At 46.0% G+C, this 18,695-nt stretch overlaps 1 protein-coding gene across 1 annotated transcript; it reads right to left on the reverse strand.

Moving 5' to 3' along the window:
• Positions 1-1,127: 1,127 nt before the first annotated feature.
• Positions 1,128-8,719, reverse strand: LOC125425276. Its single transcript, XM_048482874.1, has 3 exons — positions 8,619-8,719; positions 4,346-4,947; positions 1,128-1,847 (listed from the first exon to the last, which is right to left on the reverse strand). The coding sequence occupies exons 1-3, from the start codon at positions 8,717-8,719 to the stop codon at positions 1,318-1,320; spliced, it is 1,233 nt and encodes a 410-aa protein (XP_048338831.1). The 3' UTR covers positions 1,128-1,317.
• Positions 8,720-18,695: the final 9,976 nt, after the last annotated feature.

Here is an 18,695-nt window from a genome sequence, read left to right on the forward strand (position 1 = left end):
TGGAGGGCTCCTTGCAAAAAAAAGGGGATCCCCACTCTTGCTGAGTTTGCGGGCACCATTTTGAGAATGTTCCAGTGAGATGGAAACAAGCCAGAACTGGCACTTTGCTAGCAGGAAACAATTATTTGTGGAAGCCAAAGTTGAAGCAAAGACATTGGCGGGCCTTACTTTAGACATCACTTTTATGGAGCCTTGTTCTCCTTCACCCCAATTTCAGCTGTTTGCCGGGCCTGGAGTTGTCAATATCCAGATGAGACCTGGAGATCTTCTGGAGTTATGACTGGTCTCCAGGCTACAGAGGTCCGTTCCCCTGGAGATAATGACTGCTTTGGCGGGCAGGCTCCATGGCATTATACCCTGTGGAGGCCTCTCTCCTCCCCAACCCCACCTCTCTCAAGTTCTACTCCTAAAATCTCCAGGAATTTCCCAGCGCAGAATTGGCAACTTGGCAGGCCATTGGGGATTGGGAATTCTGTGTGTGCCCCCTTGCATCCAACTAGCCTTTCTTCTCACAATGCAATTCTCTTGTCATTTATTCCTAGCCAGTAAGAGAGGCACCCCCACTTCCGGATTCCAAAAATACCCAGAACTCCAGTTTCTCCTGGAAATTAGGGGTGGAGCCTGAGGAGGGGTAGGTCTGGGGAGGAGAAGGGACTGAAGCCAAGGAGTTGGCCGTCAGAGGCTCCACCCTCCAAAGCGTTTATTTTTTTCCAGGAAAAAACTGATTCTCTGGTTGGTTCCTCGGGAGGATCAGCTCGTGACCCTGCAGCAGATTTCCAGGCCCCTCTTGGCAACCCACCTTTGCAGGAATCATGGCAGAGGACAAAGCTCTTTTGAATTCTAAAGCAATCTCTCCCTGCTCAGGCAGCAAGCCAGCACAGTACCAAATAATGTTTCATATGTGAATTCTAGAAGAGTGGTCTCGAGACCTTAGGAAGCAGACCATGGACTACAATTCCCGGCTCGCCTGCCAGCATGGCCAATTTGCTTGCCAATGCTGGCAGGGGCTGATGGGAATTGTAGTCCATAACATCTGGAGTGCCAAAGGTTCGCCACCACGGCTCTAGAAACTTTCTTCTCACTAGTGCCTATTTTTCCAAACCAAAGCAAAGAGGGAAGATGGGCAGTATAACTCTAATGATGGCTTAAAGTACAAGGTTGAAGTAAATTAAGAGCCTCTATCTGTAGGTTGTTTTGTATTTCATCTGCTTTTACTAGAAGCCTAATGTGACTTACACACTTATGTGGATATGGCACCTTAGCATGCTTGCCTGAATTGCCACATCTTAGGACTTTGTGCTGCTTAAGACTGGCTGGCTAGAAGTCTATGGCAACATTTCCCAATCCTGAGCTTGGCCCTTCTAAACTGAGTTGTTCTCTAGCACATTTTAACCTCCCAACAAGGACTCGAATTTCAGAAGTGGAGAGGGCCATCACACACATTTGATTTCCCTGCCCCATCAAGGGGAACACATGATTGACAATATCTTCAAGAACTCTTTCGAGCTCGTGGTAGATCACAACATCATGAGTTAAGAGTTCGGCCGTGTCTACTTTCCCGGACAGAACGTCTAGGAAGGTCACACATTTTCTCAGGGAGTTCTGAAGGGTCACCACTTCCGCTTGCTCCGAAGTCAGCTGCTGTTTTTCCCATTCAATTGAAGAGAGCCTGTTTTCGCTTGCCTGAATTTCGGCTTCGGCTTCTCTTATCTCAGTTTGGCATCTGTCGATTTCAGCCATGCACCGGACAACCTCTGCAGAATGGCGATTCACTTCATCTTCAGCTTCTCTCTTAGCGTTCTGGGCAGCATCGAGGGCCACCTGGCCACAACCAACCATGACGCCACCTGAAGAAACATAATGTATGTTAGAGGTCTAGAACTGTTGCTTTTTTGACCAGGTTGGAATCGGCCCCGATTGTATCTTTCAGTATCAAAGTGAACCCAACTTTTGCGGCAGTTTCAGTAAGGGATGCTTGAAAGCCCACCTATTTTAGCCTATTGACCTGTAATAATAGCCAATGAATCAGTCAGGTACGGCTGCATGCAAAGCATTTGGTAACTATTTGCCTTCCCTTACCATGCAGGAAAAATGAAAACTGAGAATAGTATCCAGGCCACAGACATTGTAATATTACCAGACTGGGGAGGGGTGTGGAATTCTTTTCCATTAATTCCCCTTCCGAGTTCAATAAGAAACAAATTCCCATCGCTCAATAAAAGTTGCTATAGAACACTGACTGAAAACTTTGTCTTAAGGCAGTGGTGGCGAACCTTTGGCACTCCAGATGTTATGGACTACAATTCCCATCAGCCCCTGCCGGCATGGCCAATTGGCCATGCTGGCAGGGGATGATGGGAATTGTAGTCCATAACATCTGGAGTGCCAAAGGTTCGCCACCACGGATTCTTTCCCACCTTGTCAGTTTGAGTTCCTGGCCTGAACTCCTGCATTTTTCTAAGTCAAACCCAATTCACATGGGCCTTATTCTAGCCTTGTGCATTAATGGCTGTTGTAGAACTCATGTGGCACGCCCCTGCAGCTATACCTTGAAGAGGATGAGGAAGCTGTTTCCCATGAAAGCTAGTCCGCATCTACTGATCTCATGGAGGATCTCCATGCAGAGTTGTAAGGACGCAGTTCAGCTGAAATCTCAGCTTCATTAGAATATCATGGTAATAGGACAGACTTCAGCATAAAAATGCAAGAGACCTGGTTTCACTTCAAGAAACCCCTGAAAGACACAGTGTAGCACAGACTTCCCAGGAATCAAAAATGATGGACAGGGAAAAGAATGTTGATCTGGAAGGTAAAATGGAAGAATCATTGCATCCTTGATAGCGGAATGGGGGTCCGAGGACAATGAGACAATGAAGATCAACACAACTCATGGGTGGGGTGTGTGTGTGTGAGATTTCAGGCTGTTTTAGGATTTTATTGTGATTTTACCATTGTTGGATGTTACCAGTATAATCCATCCATCCATCCATCCATCCATCCATCCATCCATCCATCCATCCATCCATCCATCCATCCATCCATCCATCCATCCATCCATCCATCCATCCATCCATCCATCCATCCATCCATCCATTCATCCATCCATCCATCTATCATCCATCCATCCTTCTCCATTCATTCATCCATCCATTCATCTTATCCATTCATGATTCATTCATTCACATCCATCCATCCATCCAATTCATCACATCCATCCATCTATCCATCCATCCATCCATCTATCTTCATTCGCTATCTATCTATCTATCTATCTATCTATCTATCTATCTATCTATCTATCTATCTATCTATCTATCTATCTATCTATCTATCTATCTATCTATCTATCTATCTATTGTCACCTGCTCTGAGACCAGGGTAAAGGGCAGGTAATAATTTTACACAAATAAAATAAGCAGAAGATCATCGGATTTTAAAGCCAAACAGCTCCACTTGGATGTAATGAAACAAACTGGACAGAAATGTTAATTGGAAACTTCTGTGCTGGAGGCCGAGAGAGAGAATCACTCCATGCCGTACTGAGAGGAAGAGAGGCTGTCTGTGCTAAACTTATAATATATGAAGTGTAGAACTGCCTAAAGAAATAGGAAGAAACACCGAGAGGCTAGAAAGGGATCCTAATTTGGTCTCAGAGGTGTTAAGGAGTGAGACAGTGGATGTGAAGTGAAAGTTACCACAGCAGAAGTTGCTGCCTCAGTTTGTTTTATAGCAAATTTTAATTTGTTAAACGTCACCTGGAATCCCACACTTAGCAATTTCAGGAGAAAGTATGAAGGGGTTTGGAATGAAATCCTTGGTGGCAGCAAAATATATATACAGTACACCACCCAGAGCCCTTAGTACAGGGCTGAAACTCGCAGCCTTGAGTTAGCATGGATCTAGGTTCTCGACATCCCCTGCCAGCATCATGCTGGCAGGGGATGATAGGAACTGTAGTCCATAACATCTGGAGGGCCGCGAGTTTGACACCTATGCCTTAGGGGATGGGGCGGTATATCAAATCAAATCAAAGAAAGAAAGAAAGAAAGAAAGGAAGGAAGGAAGGAAGGAAGGAAGGAAGGAAGGAAGGAAGGAAGGAAGGAAGGAAGGAAGGAAGGAAGGAAGGAAGGAAGGAAGGAAGGAAGGAAGGAAGGAAGGAATAAACTCTATTGTACACCTATTCTGTTTATCTGTAAGAAAATAAGAGTGGGCACTGCACATCTTTTCATAATTCAGAATTTCATTGGCTCTGGTGCAAAACCTCGTGCCATGTAATATCCTCTGCTGTGGAGCTTAAGAATCCACACACATCTGTCAAGAAAACTAGCAATAAGAAGTCACTCACCGGGGATCATTCCCACAATAGGGATGAACATTAGTCCGATGCCAACATTTCTTATCATCTCATTGTACCGGGCTTCATCTTCCTTTTGGGAGAGCTGCCGCTGCATTTCCTCAAGATGCCTCTTGGCTGTTTCCAGCATCCCTTTGGACCTGCTTTCCAGGCTCTTGTGTGAATCCATTTGGTGCCTTAGGCTACGGAGTTTCTCAGCCTGTGCTTCCCTTTCCCCCTCCAAATGTTTCTTCTGTGCCACCAGCTGGGCAGATTTGGTATCAATAGTACTCAGGCCTCCCTGGAGCTCTTGCAGAGCCTCCCCCATTTCTTGTGAAGCTTTGAGAATGTGCCCATTCATGTTGTGACACGTGCTCAGGTCCGTCCCGGCATCTACCAGACACTGAGCAAAGCTCACAAGTTCTTCCATGCCTGGCTGAAAATGGCGCTGGATCACCGACGAGCAAATCTCATTTCTTCCAGTGGAAAGAGCCATAACGCCAAGAACCCTATGAGCAAAATAATGTGCAGCGTGTAAGCTTTGGTGTTTATAGGAGAGGGATTTATGACTTCCGGGGAAAACATCATTAGAGTATTTGGCGCTCACGGACAATCTGAACAGGAATAGGTGAAGGTAATAGAACAGGCAACCAACATGGCAAGGATTTGCGATATTGTTCCCAGGTAAGATATTTGGGCTTTTTTAAAAAAAATGTAGAACTATATCTCACAACAGGTGGAAGGAATTCTTGTGGTTATGGCTGCTAGGCTTAGATGCTTTTATTTTATTTTGAGCCTTGGACAAATTCACAGAGGACAGATCTACCAATGACTGACAGTATGGTAGCTTGTCTAGCATGGTTCTTGTTTGTTTCAGAGCAGATGCCACCATTCCTGTTATAAATGAAGCACAACAGTGAAGCCGGTGATTTGGATAGTCACTGAGTTGACTCTTGCCTCAGCCTTGCCTTTGATAAGCTCACTGTCCTTTCATCCTTAGTTCCTGGTCTATGTTCAGCCGATACTGGACCTACAGGCGAGAGGTATCATATCACTGAGAAAGAACATGGAAAACTCCAAAGCATCCCAAAGAGCCCTAACCAGAGGTGGGATGCAGCCGGTTCGGGGCGGTTCGGTGGAACCGGTTGTTAAAATTTTCTCAGTTCAGAGAACCGGTTGTTAATCATTAACTCCACTAGGGACAAGGGGGCAATCCCAGATTGAGGTATCACTGAGAGAGAACAGGAACACTCCAAAGCACCCTAAAGAGCCCTAGTCCACCTTGAACCCCATAAGGGAAGTGTGTGTTTTTGAACCCCTTCTCCGTCCCCTCTGAATGACTCACTGGCATAAGGATATTAATTTATTTTGGCTAACCCCAAACACCTTTTTATTAGGGCCAACCAGAATATTGTGCAAGCTTTCATGATCAGTCGAACCCTTCTTCAGATAGATGTTGCATAATTTTGTAAATGTAGGAGGAACAAAGGCAATCTCTCATGCCAGCTGTGGTGGTGTTGGATGCTAACAGGTTCCAAGACTTGTTGAAGTGCTGGAGATGTTAGATTCCGGTACTGCATTCTGGGAAGAAGAAGTAAACAATGGCTGCAAATTTCGAATGAGAACATCGAATCCTGAACGCGAAAGTTTGCACATTGTGTTATTTTGATTGGCCTGAATACGAAGGCATTTCAGGGGTTTGCTGTCTTGTTCTAGAGTTTGTGTGGACTGATATCTGTTCTTATCTTTTTATCAATGGATGAGGACAAAGAGGACAAAATTTGCAAACGACTACTAATATTAATAAAATAAAAATCATATATCCTAATTTACATCTGTAGTTGAACGTGAACATGACTAACTACAAATTGAACTGAAATACAACGTCTCAGATTGCTCACTGTATCATTTAACTATTGATCACGGAATTTTTCAAGACATGTGCTGTATTAATCTACAGAAGTGATATAAGCCACGCCAGTTTAGAAGTTCAACAATTTTTACTGAATTTTCAACAATTTTTTCTGAATATTCAAAGCATGAAAGTTACATTAGTCAAATGAGAATACACTGTAGAATGGTTGTCTACAAGAACAGTTGTATAGTCGATCTTCTCAAAAAAGCAGGGATGGAGCGAGGGAGAACTGCGCCCAGGGCACGCGTTTGTCCTGGGCCCCTTCCACACCGCCACCCACCTCTCCCATGCCTGGAACGCCCATGCCATGCCCATGCACCGGTGTGAGCCTGTGGCATCGCACCCCACCCGGTCCCCTGGGTGCTACGCCACTGTAAAAAAAACATGGCTTTCTTCTATACGTCATCGTTTATATGTCACTAGCGGGGCCCGGCCACACGTTGCTGTGGCAATTGTCGTTCTCATCACAGTCTGCAATTACCTATTTACTGTTTTCACTGCTCACCTGTGGCCATCTGTATGAACATTCTAAGCCCTCATACCAAGCCCTCAGGCCACAGACAGACAGGCTGCATGAACATTCCAAGAGTGACAGTTAAACACAGCCAGCTTCATGGCCTGGTGCGCCAGGAAAAAGATGTTTTACCTGGCTCAGGTATGGACTTTTGGCAATTTGAAGGTCCGATTACCTGCCCGCAACAGGGAGGGACGTCATGTGAAAATTTGGGGGCGATCCGTCCAGCCGTTTCGGCGTTAGGGAGTCACCAACAAACGGATGGTTAGCTTTATATATATATAGATTTATATATTATCACATAGTAGTATACTGAATTCTTCCAATAGTATTGTTTATAATTATATTGCTTATATTCTAGGGTTATGATCAGTTACAAAGAAAAAAAGATATAGAATTTCATTATATGTAAATGATTATATGTCACTTTTTTAAAAAAACAGTTATATAGGTCACAGACTTAAGGACAGATGCAATTGAGGTACAGACAAATTAAGCAAAGATATATTACAGTGAAATCTAACAACTGAATTCTATAACTGACAACACTTCAAAGATTGTATTGTTAGCTAGCGATTAGTAGTGCAATCACAGAAAAGGGATGCCAACCTAAGAAACACAGGAATCTTGAGCCTGCTTTGCTGATCATATGCTAGCTTTTCCACAGAGAGCTGTGATTTGAAGTCAAACAAGCAATGGTTAGAATGCAACACTGATTGACCCTCTCCTAGGGTCAAGTAATCTTTTTGAAGAGGAGAATGCTAAAAACCCAGAAGAATCCCAGCTTTGGCTCATTTCTCAGGAGCAGCAGAGGAGGCTCGGTAAATTCCGGGCAGCAGGTATCTCACAGGGGCCTGAGCTGAGGTTGCTGAAGCCGGTTCTTCTTCAGTAAGTTGGGAGATTCTGTTTCAGAGACAGCCACACCTGAACTCGATCCTGATCTGTAGGCTGGATTGCTTCTAATAATGGCAGGCAGATTAAAGGATGGCTTGCTACACCACTCAAAGAAAAGAGTTGGTGAGCTTTCCTATTATTATTTCTTGGATTTGGTATACCGCCCGATCCCCAGAGGGCTCCTACAACCTCAGGAGACTTCATCTGATGGAAGTGGCCCCTCCTTTGGTGGGAAGCTCTTGGCACTGGAGGAAGTCTCTCTACATGGCTGGGGGGAAGGGGGCGCAGCTTATCCCTCATGGTTAAGAGAGACAGGCAGGTGCAGCCAAAGATGGTTGCGCTTCACGATGATGGAAGTGGATTTCAAGCCAGGTCGTTCCGCATCTGTACTGCGACTGGTAATATTCCTGGACTACACAGCAACAGAATATACATTCTAAATGACATGTTTAATTTGACTGAAGGAGTTTAACCATGGTGGGAAATCAAGAATTGGTGTGCTGTGTGGTTTCTGGGCTGGCGGCCATGTTCTAGCAGCATTCGCTCCTGACGTTTCACCTGCATCTGTGGCTGGCATCTTCAGAGGATCTGAAGATGCCAGCCACAGATGCAGGCTGCAAACGTCTTTACCAAATCTATCTTCAGAGATTCCGGTAAGACGCTGTTACAGGTGCAGGCTTAAACGGTCGTGATTTAAATCCATCTTCGAGATGTTCGAAGATGCCAGCCACAGATGCAGGTGGAACGTCAGGAGAGAATGCTGCTAGAACACAGCCATACAGCCCGGAAACCACACAGCACACCAGTGATTCCGACCGTGAAAGCCTTCGACAATACACTGAAATCAAGAATGTTTGCATACAAGGAGAAGCACACGGGATAAGCTTTTTGGGAGGATGTGTCTGAAAGTAGTTCCCAGACCTGAAGAAATGAGCCTTTTAAAAAAGGACAAAACCCCTCACATTGCAGCTTGTTTCTTCAAGGGAGAGTTGCCACAGATAATGCACGCCAACACATAGTGGTGGTGGTTGGGGTCCAGGTCAGCACCCATGCCCACGGTCATCTCGGCTCGGTGCAGAATGGAAACACATTTTTTTTCTTTTCCATCGTAGATAGGGATGGGGCATGTTAGAAAATCAGTATCAGGCTCAGATGAATTGTGGCGTGGTGTACCCTGGCAATAGAGGAAAGTTTGAAAGGATGCAGTGCTTTTGGATCGTGTCCTCTCTGGATTGTGTCCTCTTTGGATCGTGTCCCACATCAAGCAGAGGAAAGGGTTCTACTTCATGCCTCAGCTATCCCTGTCTATCAAATCCCATAGTTCAGAGGAGAATTTCTCTCTCCCCTCCTTTTCTTAGACCATGTGACTTTCTATTTTGTTAATCAATTTTAGTCTGGACCAGGGGTCTTCAAGCTATGGCCCTCCAGATGTTCATGGACTACAATTCCCATCAGCCCCTGCCAGCATGGCCAAGTGGTAGGGCTCATGGGAATTGTAGTCTCTGAACATCTGGAGGGCCATAGTTTGAAGACACCTGGTCTGGACAGAGAATTGACTGCATGAGAATTAAGTGAAAGAAGAGTTACATCTAATTAACAAAAGGAAACTTTTCACAGTGGGTCCACCCAGAGATAAGGTCAATGTTTCCACAAGCCTCAGGGGAGGAAATATTTGTTGCAGTGGCATTTGGGGTTGCTGTAAGAACTTAAACTAGTGCCTGAAATTGTAGGATCTCTACTAAGGGACGGGGCCAAAGTAGGCCACGGATGAGACAGAAGTCACAAGAGGAGGGAGAAAGGGACCTGGGAGGGGAGGAGGAGGAGGAAATGTGAGCAAGAAAGGAGGAAATGGGAAGCAAAAGAAAAATGGCAAGGAAAAGCCATGGGCAAGAGGAGGTGCCATGGGGAAGATGGAACGTCCTTCACTTGCAAGTCCTTTGCTTCTTGTATTCTACAGGATATTGAATCTTCAAACTGTGCAGTTTGCTGTGCTATTTTAAACAAACTGATCCTCCTCCCATGCTTTCTGTTCTTTTCTCCCATCATGCACTGCTTGTTCAATCATCTTCCTCTCCTCCACACTGATTGCGGGAAGCACAGCCTTCATCTCTCTCTCGATGGTCTGCATTCTAGCCAACAAATCCCTGTCAAATTCTTCTTTCTTCTCTACCACTAGATTGAAAATGGCCTTGCGGGCCTCTTCGCAACCTTGGCTCAATGCCATTCGCTCAAAATCAAATTCTGGATCTTTACTTTCCAGCGTGAGAAGCCTCCCCAGACTGCTGACCCGATCCATTAAGTATTTGTTAGACACCTCCGTGTAGGTCTCGGCAATCATATGCACCAGGTGGGCCACAGCCGAAGCACTGAAGACATGGTTGTAGATGGTGTCTATCACATAGGAGTTGGAGGAGTACCCCTTGATTTGCTTGACACCTGACACAAATTCCACGCAGTCGCTGATATTTTGATTTAAGCGAGCATCAATGATATTGGAAATCATTTCAAAGAACTGGATCATCTTCTCCCACTGCTCTTTGACCTTCCCCATGGCCTTCAGGCCTTCAGCCAGAATCTTGAGAGCAGCTTCAAAATCAATTTCCTTCACCTTGCTGTTCTCCATCTGGCACAAGATGTCGGCCAGTTCCTTATTTTGCTCCTTGAATTTCTCAAAGCTCTTCTGGTACTCCTCTTGGGTCGCCCTGTACATTTCCCTGCTCTGCTCCACCTTCAGATGCGCATTTTTCACCCCAACGGATCCTCCTGTTGACTCCTGTTGGCATTGAGCCATTTTGGGCGACTTTGGTGTAAAACCGGAGCTTCCAAGGGCAGCTTTGCTGTAGGAATCAAATGTAGCCGCTTGCTGGTAAAGATCATTAATTTTCTCAACAACAGCTCTTTCTTCTTCTTTTTCTATTTTGGCTGATTTTGCCATGTGCTCCAGCTGCTCACAGATTTGTACCCCATCCTGAACAATCTTTAGAGCTTTCTCTTTGGGTTGGCAGTTTTCTTCCTTGTTTATGCCATTCTTTAAATCTAAGAATTCCTTCTTCACCCAGTTGATTTTGACCTGCTCGGTCTTCTTGTCGTAAACTTGTTCAAAGTTGAGTCCATCCTCCTTAACTACTTTCTCCTTAATTCCTGATGCATAGGTCAATATCATGGATGAAAAGTTACAGATTTTCCTGGCCGAAAACGATTCTGGTATGTCAGATCCTGCTGCTGATCCCCCAGATTTATTTTGGAATAGGTTGGGAATAAAATTGACTACGCTGACAAGTGCATTCCCTAAACCCTCCACAACCATCATCCCGATAGCTTCCCATCCTGAAGGGACGTCATCCATGGCTTTCTTATACTGATTGAATGACTCCTCGGTTTGCTTCTTCATTTTATCATGGTATTCCTTCACCAGCTGCATATTCTTCTTTGCTGTCTCCTCTTGAATTTGTGCCTGTCTTAGGGCAATCTGCACTTCTTCCAGCTCTTTTTCATAACCTGTCTTGGCATTTGTACAGGCCTCCAAAAGTTCTTGGATCAGGAAGATCACATTCTCATATTTGTCCCTCACACTGTGCGCAAGGGTTGAGCACTTCACTGCTATCGATTTCATGCTCTTTAGTTGTCCGGGAAGCATGGCGTTGGCTACCTCCACCTCCTGGAAGAGAGTCTGGACTATGAGCTTCATTCTTTCTGGGATGGTGGCCGTGAGCAGTCGGATCTGGTCCATGTTGACGTGGGCTTTGTTGAAGGCATGCCAACCTTCATTGCTCACTTGACACAGGCAGGCTCTGAAGGACTCTGGGTACCTGATGTATCTGAAGCCTTTGGGAGGTGGGTTCTTGTTGATGGAGAAGTCTCCTTGGCCTGCAGAAATGAAGATGAGTTGTCCCAGGATAGCAATGGAAAGGGGGGCTGGCATCAGGTACTCTTCCCAGTTGGCGTAGGGCTTCATGATTAACTCTGTCTCTTTTCTCATATCTTGAGCTTTGCAGACTCTCATCTCAGCCTTGACCACAGCTTGGTATTTCTCATCTTCACTTGCCATACTGTTGACCTGTGAGCCTAAACATATTTCAAATTGATTACTAAGAAGAACCTACTTGTTAAAGCACTCTTCCAGAGGCAACTGTAAGAATCCCAGGAGGGTTAGTGATTCAACTTTTTATTTTAAACTTTCCCCCAGAAAGGGCCTGTAACAGCTTACAACAATCTATGCCAAACAAACATTAAAATGAAGAACACATTGACCCCATTCTGTAAAAGCAGTAGAAAAACAAGAACCCAAAGTTGATTGAAATGTGCTTGCAATGAAAAAACACAATGCAATCTTGAAAAGTATTGAACTATTTTAGATTTCTCTCGAAATCATGACAATATTGGTACCTTCCTTCAGATAACCATAGAGCTTGCACTGCATTTATATGGTCAGAAAAATAGAAAGATGTGATGTGGCTCTCTGAATGAACGAACGAACGAACGAACGAACAAACAAACAAACAAACAAACAAACAAATGGGTGAAAGTCTGTTCTTTTGAACAGTGTCTTTGGAGTAAAGAAATTAAATGAGAGTGCCTTTGGACTATAAAATGAAATTCAGTGAATGTCAAATCTTAAGCAGAAATTGGTATAAAATGTTTTGACGGTAAGATTATACATTGCACCTAAAGTTATTGCTAAAGTTTCCGCACTGTAGGATTCGACCTTAGTTTGACGTAGGTCCAACCCGGGTACTCTGCACAGCCATAGAGTTCAACTCATGTCTGTCTCTGCTCTCCTCCCCTCTCACCGTCTGCTCTCCTCCCCTCTCATCGTCAAATTTTCAAGCTCGACTGGGAGGCACAACTTTTTTGGCTTAACCCAAGGTAATTCAAACCGAAGCCGTACAGTGCGTAGTCCTGCCTTCGCCTCTATTGGCTGTGCCAATACAGTGTACTATTTTGGCCATGCGCAGAACGGGAGACTCGTGGCGGCGGCGAGAATCGTGCCTTTAAAAAAATCCTTCGCGTGCATGAACCGAGTTGACGACTTTGGGCATGCGCAGATCGGGAGACTCGCGGCAGCGAAAAACGTGCTTTAAAAAACCCTCTTCTCGTACACGAAGCAATGGCCAGAAATTGTAACATTTATCCTGCATCTCTGTGGGTTGGCCAATCAAACACGCTCCCTGCCACCCTCCCTCCCTCCTTTCTGGTGGCATGTTCTGACGGGGGTGGGGGGTGGTAGCCATTTTGCCTGACACAAGGAGGTAGTCCCGCCCTCTGAACTCTGCTCCAGAGAGACGAACTCAGCTGCTGTGCAGATTAACAGAGGAGTTGAGCTCAGGTAACGATTTCCGCGGACATGAGTCAAACCTAGGTCGCCTCTGCTGTGCGGAAAGCCCCAAGGATTATCAAAGGCTTTCATGACAGGAATCAACTGATTGTTGTGAATTTTCCGGGCTGTGTAGCTGTGGTCTTGAAGTTTTTTGCTCCTAACATTCATTCATTCATTCATTCATTCATTCATTCATTCATTCATTCATTCATTCATTCATTCATTCATTCATTCATTCATTTTTACATTTGTACCCCACCCTTCCCTAAGGTGCTGAGGGCGGCAACAACATTTTAAAAAACAGCAAAATCATAATTAATATTTTAAAACAGTCATCACTACAACCCAATTCCTGATGACGACTTACAAACTTTATATGTCCCCCCTCCCCGCCCCCCAGTAGGCCAGCAAAAGGTGTTATTAACCTGGCTGGCCCTCAGGAATAGCTCCATTTTACAGGCCCTGCGGAAACTACTCAAGTCCCTGGGGGTCCTGATCTCAATTGGGAGCATATTCGACCAGATAGGGACCAGGATAAAAAAGGCCCTGGCCCTCGTCGAGGCCAGTCGGATGGTTTTTGGGCAAGGAATTTCCAGGAGGTTCCCGGCCAAGGAGCAGAGGGACCTACTAGGGCAGTATGGTGAGAGGCATCCCTAAGGTATTTGGGTCCAAGACCGCTAATGGCCTTAGTCAAAACCAATACCTTGAAAATAACCCGGTACTCAATAGGCAGCCAGTGAACATGGAAAAGGATAGGAGTTATATGGTCCCTACTCGAGTCTCCAACTAGGAGCCTCGCAGTTGCGTGCTGAACGAGTTTTAACTTCCAGATCAGATTCAGAGGTAGGCCAGCATACAGTGAGTTACAGTAATCCAATCTGGAGGTGACTGTTGCATAGATCACGCTGGCCAGATCGGAACAGGAGAGATAGGGAGCCAACTGTCTTGCCTGGTGAAGATGATAAAATGGAGTCTGGGCTGTTTTGGCGACCTGTGCCTCTAGGGCAGGGGTAGGGAACCTGCGGCTCTCCAGATGTTCAGGAACTACAATTCCCATCAGCCTCTGTCAGCATGGCCAATTGGCCATGCTGGTAGGGGCTGATGGGAATTGTAGTTCCTCAACATCTGGAGAGCCGCAGGTTCCCTACCCCTGCTCTAGGGAAACTTGCAGTGGCGAGTGGTGGCGTGGCAGGGGCACAGGGCGCATGAGTGCCCTGGGCACAATTTCCTCTCGCTACAGCTCTGTCTAAGGGATAAGGAGGGGAAGGTGATCCAGACACGGGGAGAGAGGGAGAGGTGGCAGGAGTTGAATTGCACAGAAGAGATGGCTCCTTCTTCAGGGATTAGGCCAGTGGTGGGATTCAAATAATTTAACAACTGGTTCCGGTGTTGGGATTCAAATAAATTTGACAACTGGTCTTTTACAAGCATCATTTTAACAACCGGTTCTTCCGAAGTGGTGCGAACCTGTTGAATCCCACCACTGGATTAGGCTGCTGCTAGGAGGTAGCGAGGAAGGGAGAGGAAGCCCCCAAACCCCAGAGGGGCACAGCAGCTCTTGGTAAGGCCGCAGCTGTGGCTGTTAGTCAGGCGAGACTATAGGCCAGCGAAGAGAAGGGGAAGCTAAAGGTTCTTGAGGAGATATGCAAAGATATGCAGTGGGAGACATAGACCCCCTAATTCAGTGGTTCTCAACCTTCCTAATGCCGCGACCCTTTAATACAGTTCCTCATGTTGTGGTGACCCCCCAACCCTAACATTTATCCATTTTACAGATGGAGAACACTGATGCAGAGAGTCTTAGGCGACCCCTGTGGTTGATAACCACTGCCCTAAGTGACCTCACTAATCTCCTTCTTTCCCTGGTTGAGACACCTTCCCCTCTTTCATTTGCAGGGCCTTCTAATTCCTTGTGTTCTACCCCTCATCCCTTTAAAAAGGATGTATTATTTGTGATTGTGGTAGGGTTTGGGCATGCAAGACTTCCAGGAGGGCAACTTAGAGTACATTCAGACTCGCAGTGAAAGAAGAGTTTTGAGCACTGTTTACAGTTTAGAACCCCGCTTTCCCGCCTCCTGCCTTATGCTCTGTGGAGCCGCGGCAAACCCTGGAGCAGCCTGACGTTGAATGGGGTAGAGGGACAGAGGACAAGCTCTCCTCCCCACCCCACACCCACAACAACTTTAAAACTGGGAGCTGAGCAGCAGCATAGGTTTAAAAAACATCGGCCAGGGCTTCCCTGGGCACCGTCCCCCACACTCCTGCCACCCTATCCCCTGGCACCTTTAAAATGCACCTAACTTCTGTACAAGGTGTGCTAAAGCCAGCAAGACACTGGGGGCAGGGGCAAGAAGAGGGAGGGTACACACCTTGGATAAAAGCTATGTGGATTTTAAAGGCACCGTAGGGTTTTTTTGGTGGGGGGGGGACCCTAGGCACCTGGGTCAAAAGCCCCCCTGGCCCCCCCTCACTACGCCCTTTGAGGTGTGTTATGCTTGGCTTTGTCCAGAACCACAAGTAGATCTGCCCCCTTATCTGATAGGCTTGGCCTTCCCCCCAAGCCTGATTTTACATCTTGGGAAAGGAGGGATGGCAAGAACGGAGGGCGAGTTCATGTGCATTATGGGCCATCCAGTTGCTTCTGACTAATGGACCAAATGACTTCCAAAATAGCCTCTCTTTTCTCAGGTCATGCGAAGAGAGAGCTGTTGCTTTCTTAATTGAGTCGGTCCATCTCATGGTGGGCCATTGCTGTTTTCTTACTGTCTTCAACATTTTCTAGCATTATTGCCTTTTCCAGTGACTAAAGGACCGTACGTTCAGTTTAGTCATTTTAGCTTCTAGCACAGTGGTGGTGAACCTATGGCACAGGTGCCAGAGGTGGCACTCAGAGCCCTCTCTGTGGGCACGCGCAAACAGAGTGCCCCTCCCATACACATCTAGGCTGGCCTGGGCCACTGGGCTCGATTATTAGCATTAAACCTCAGACCTAGTTTTGTGGAAGCAGTGTAGGTAACCCTATTAAGCGCTGTTAAACCCCACTGATTTTCATGGGAAGAACTGGAGCGCGATCCTTTACCTGGGAGTATTCGGGTTAAATTGCCGTGTTGGCACTTTGCAATAAATAAGTGGGTTTTGGGTTGCAATTTGGGCACTCGGTCTCAAAAAGGTTCGCCATCACTGTTCTAGCAGGATAGTTACCAGATAAAGCTTTTCGTGGGCTGTACTTTGTCAGGCTGATGATCAGGTGATCGGGAGCAAGGTGATCAGGTGATCAGACCAGGTGATCAGGTGAACAGACCAGGTGATCGGGAGCAACAGCCGCAGAAGGCCATTGCGTTCACATCCTACATGTGAGCTCCCAAAGGCACCTGGTGGGCCACTGCGAGTAGCAGAGAGCTGGACTAGATGGACTTTGGTCTGATCCAGCTGGCTTGTTCTTATGTTCTTAGGCTGAAAAGGAGAGTGAGGCATGTTTGCGTGAAAAGGCTAGATTGAAGAACTTTCTACTTCAGATGGGTTTTTGTGTGTGCAGAGGGCTTGAGGGAACATTCAAACGTTACAGATAAATAAAATAACATGAAAGTGCAATTATTCATCAGCAGTTCATAGAGGTCAACGTAATTTATTCTGTTTAAAAGAGTTGCTGATTGTATGCAATGATTGCATGTGTATATATAAAGAAAAATATAATATCCGGGGGGCATAATTTTGTACTTTCCCCCCCCTCCCCTTCAAAAAATGTAGATCCAGCCATGGTAAATAATGTTCCCACAATAGAGGTGTGGAATGCTACAGAATAGCCTGAAATTGATCAGTTCTCAGAAGTGAAGCTGGGTCACCATTTGGATGGGAGACCACCAAGGAAGATTTTGTGGAGGAAGGCAATGGAAAACCACCTCTGCATAGAACTCTTACCTTGGGGCTCTTCACTGCACAGTGGGGTTGTAGTGGGGTCTCCTCCTGTTTCTCTGCTTACATGTGAGAAGGCACCCCACTGTCTGCTGCGCAGCTTGGTTGCTTTTCCTGGTTCTCTTAACTCCACCCATCAACTCACTCTTAAAGGCACAGATCTCATTGTACCCGGTAGATGCAAGATTACTGGCTTTGTTAAAGACTTTTAAATAACTGTTATATCGATATTGTAGTTATAGCGATATTGTAACCCCTTTCCAAAAATAATCCACCACTCCCCAAATGAAAGAGCCAAAGCAATTCCCTGGATCACACTCTTCTGAAGAAGGGGACCATGTCCTGGAACTGATATTCTTTTCACTCTCTCTCTCTCTCTCTCTCTCTCTCTCTCTCTCTCTCTCTCTCTCTCTCTCTCTCGCCCTCGCTCTCGCTCTCTTTCTCCCTACCATGGTCAGGGAGGACAGAGAGACTTGTTGTTTCAACGTTACTTGGTATTTCAATATTCCTGTATTAGTTTTAAAAAGCATTCCGATCATTGGGGAGTGTTGAAGAAGAGAGGGGAAGGCAGGGTGCAGCAAAAAAGCATGTAGCAAAGAATAATGCAGAGCCATTTTTTTTAATCTTTCCTGCAATGCAGGGAAAAAGCCACAGATGTAGGTGAAACCTCAGGAGAGAATGCTGCTAGAACACGGCCATACAGCCCGGAAACCACACAGCACCCAAGTGATTCCGGCCGTGGAAGCCTTCGACAATACAATATTAGGAATTGTGTGTCATGATCAGCTCGTTTGATTCTGCCAAGTTTCACCTCCTAAGTCTTGGGACGCTGCCTCTGTTCAGACCCCCTCTCCTCCCTCCACTGAGGTAAATTGCTTTTCTTTTCTCAGACCTGTTATCAGCTTGTTTCTTATGTTCTTGTTTCTTATGTTCTTATGTTCTTTGTTAGCCACCTGTTATTGCAGCTCTCTCAGCAGTGTGGAACGTTGGTTGTTTTGACCCTAGTGTGGGAAGCTGGTTTCTCTTTCCAGCAGGCCCTGGGACTGGAGCGGTGCCCTTCCCTCTTGGGAACTGACCAGCAGGGTGGGGTGACAGAACGTAGGGATGATGTGTGGTATTATTGTTCTTGCAAATATTGGCTATGCTTAGTTCTGGCAACAGAAGCCTAAATACTCATTTCCTGAAGCTGTTTCATAATAAAGAAATCAACCGAAACCAGAGTCTTGTAATTGAACAGACTGGGGTGCGACATTGTGTTTTAGAATAGGAAATTTTCGGCTAAAGAAGCCTTCTTCTGTTCTCCAGTCAGCAAAGTGTGCAATCATTCCTAGAAGGAACTGGGAGCAGCGATCACCAACTGAGAAGCAGCATTGTGTAGTGGTTAAAGGCTGAATTAGGATCTGGGAGCTCCAGGTTAAAATCCCTGCTCTGGGTCAGGTTGCCAGGTAGTGTCCAGCAACTAGTAAGATGTCTGTAGGTGGACATATGGGAGGCACAACACTGACTGTGGCATCATATCACTTCCAATAAAAAAAGCCAAAGAGACATAAAACATTTTGTGTGCAGCTGAAGGGATCCTCCCTGTCACCATTTGATGAAGGTTGCCCCAGGACATTTGCTCCGCAGGCTCCGATCCTGGGTGCCTTTTCAGCTCAAAAAGCACACAGTTGTACTCAGCTGGTCCTGCAGGTTCCAGCAGTATATAGTTTCCCTCCCCCCCCCCCCCCCCAAGGAACTATCTTTGCAGCTATGCAGACACACATAGGAGAATCTTAGCTGCTCAGAAGACAAGTCTGCTGCCCATTGAAAA

The sequence above is a fragment of the Sphaerodactylus townsendi genome, unplaced genomic scaffold, assembly GCF_021028975.2.
Source record: "Sphaerodactylus townsendi isolate TG3544 unplaced genomic scaffold, MPM_Stown_v2.3 scaffold_25, whole genome shotgun sequence".
NCBI lineage: Eukaryota > Metazoa > Chordata > Lepidosauria > Squamata > Sphaerodactylidae > Sphaerodactylus > Sphaerodactylus townsendi.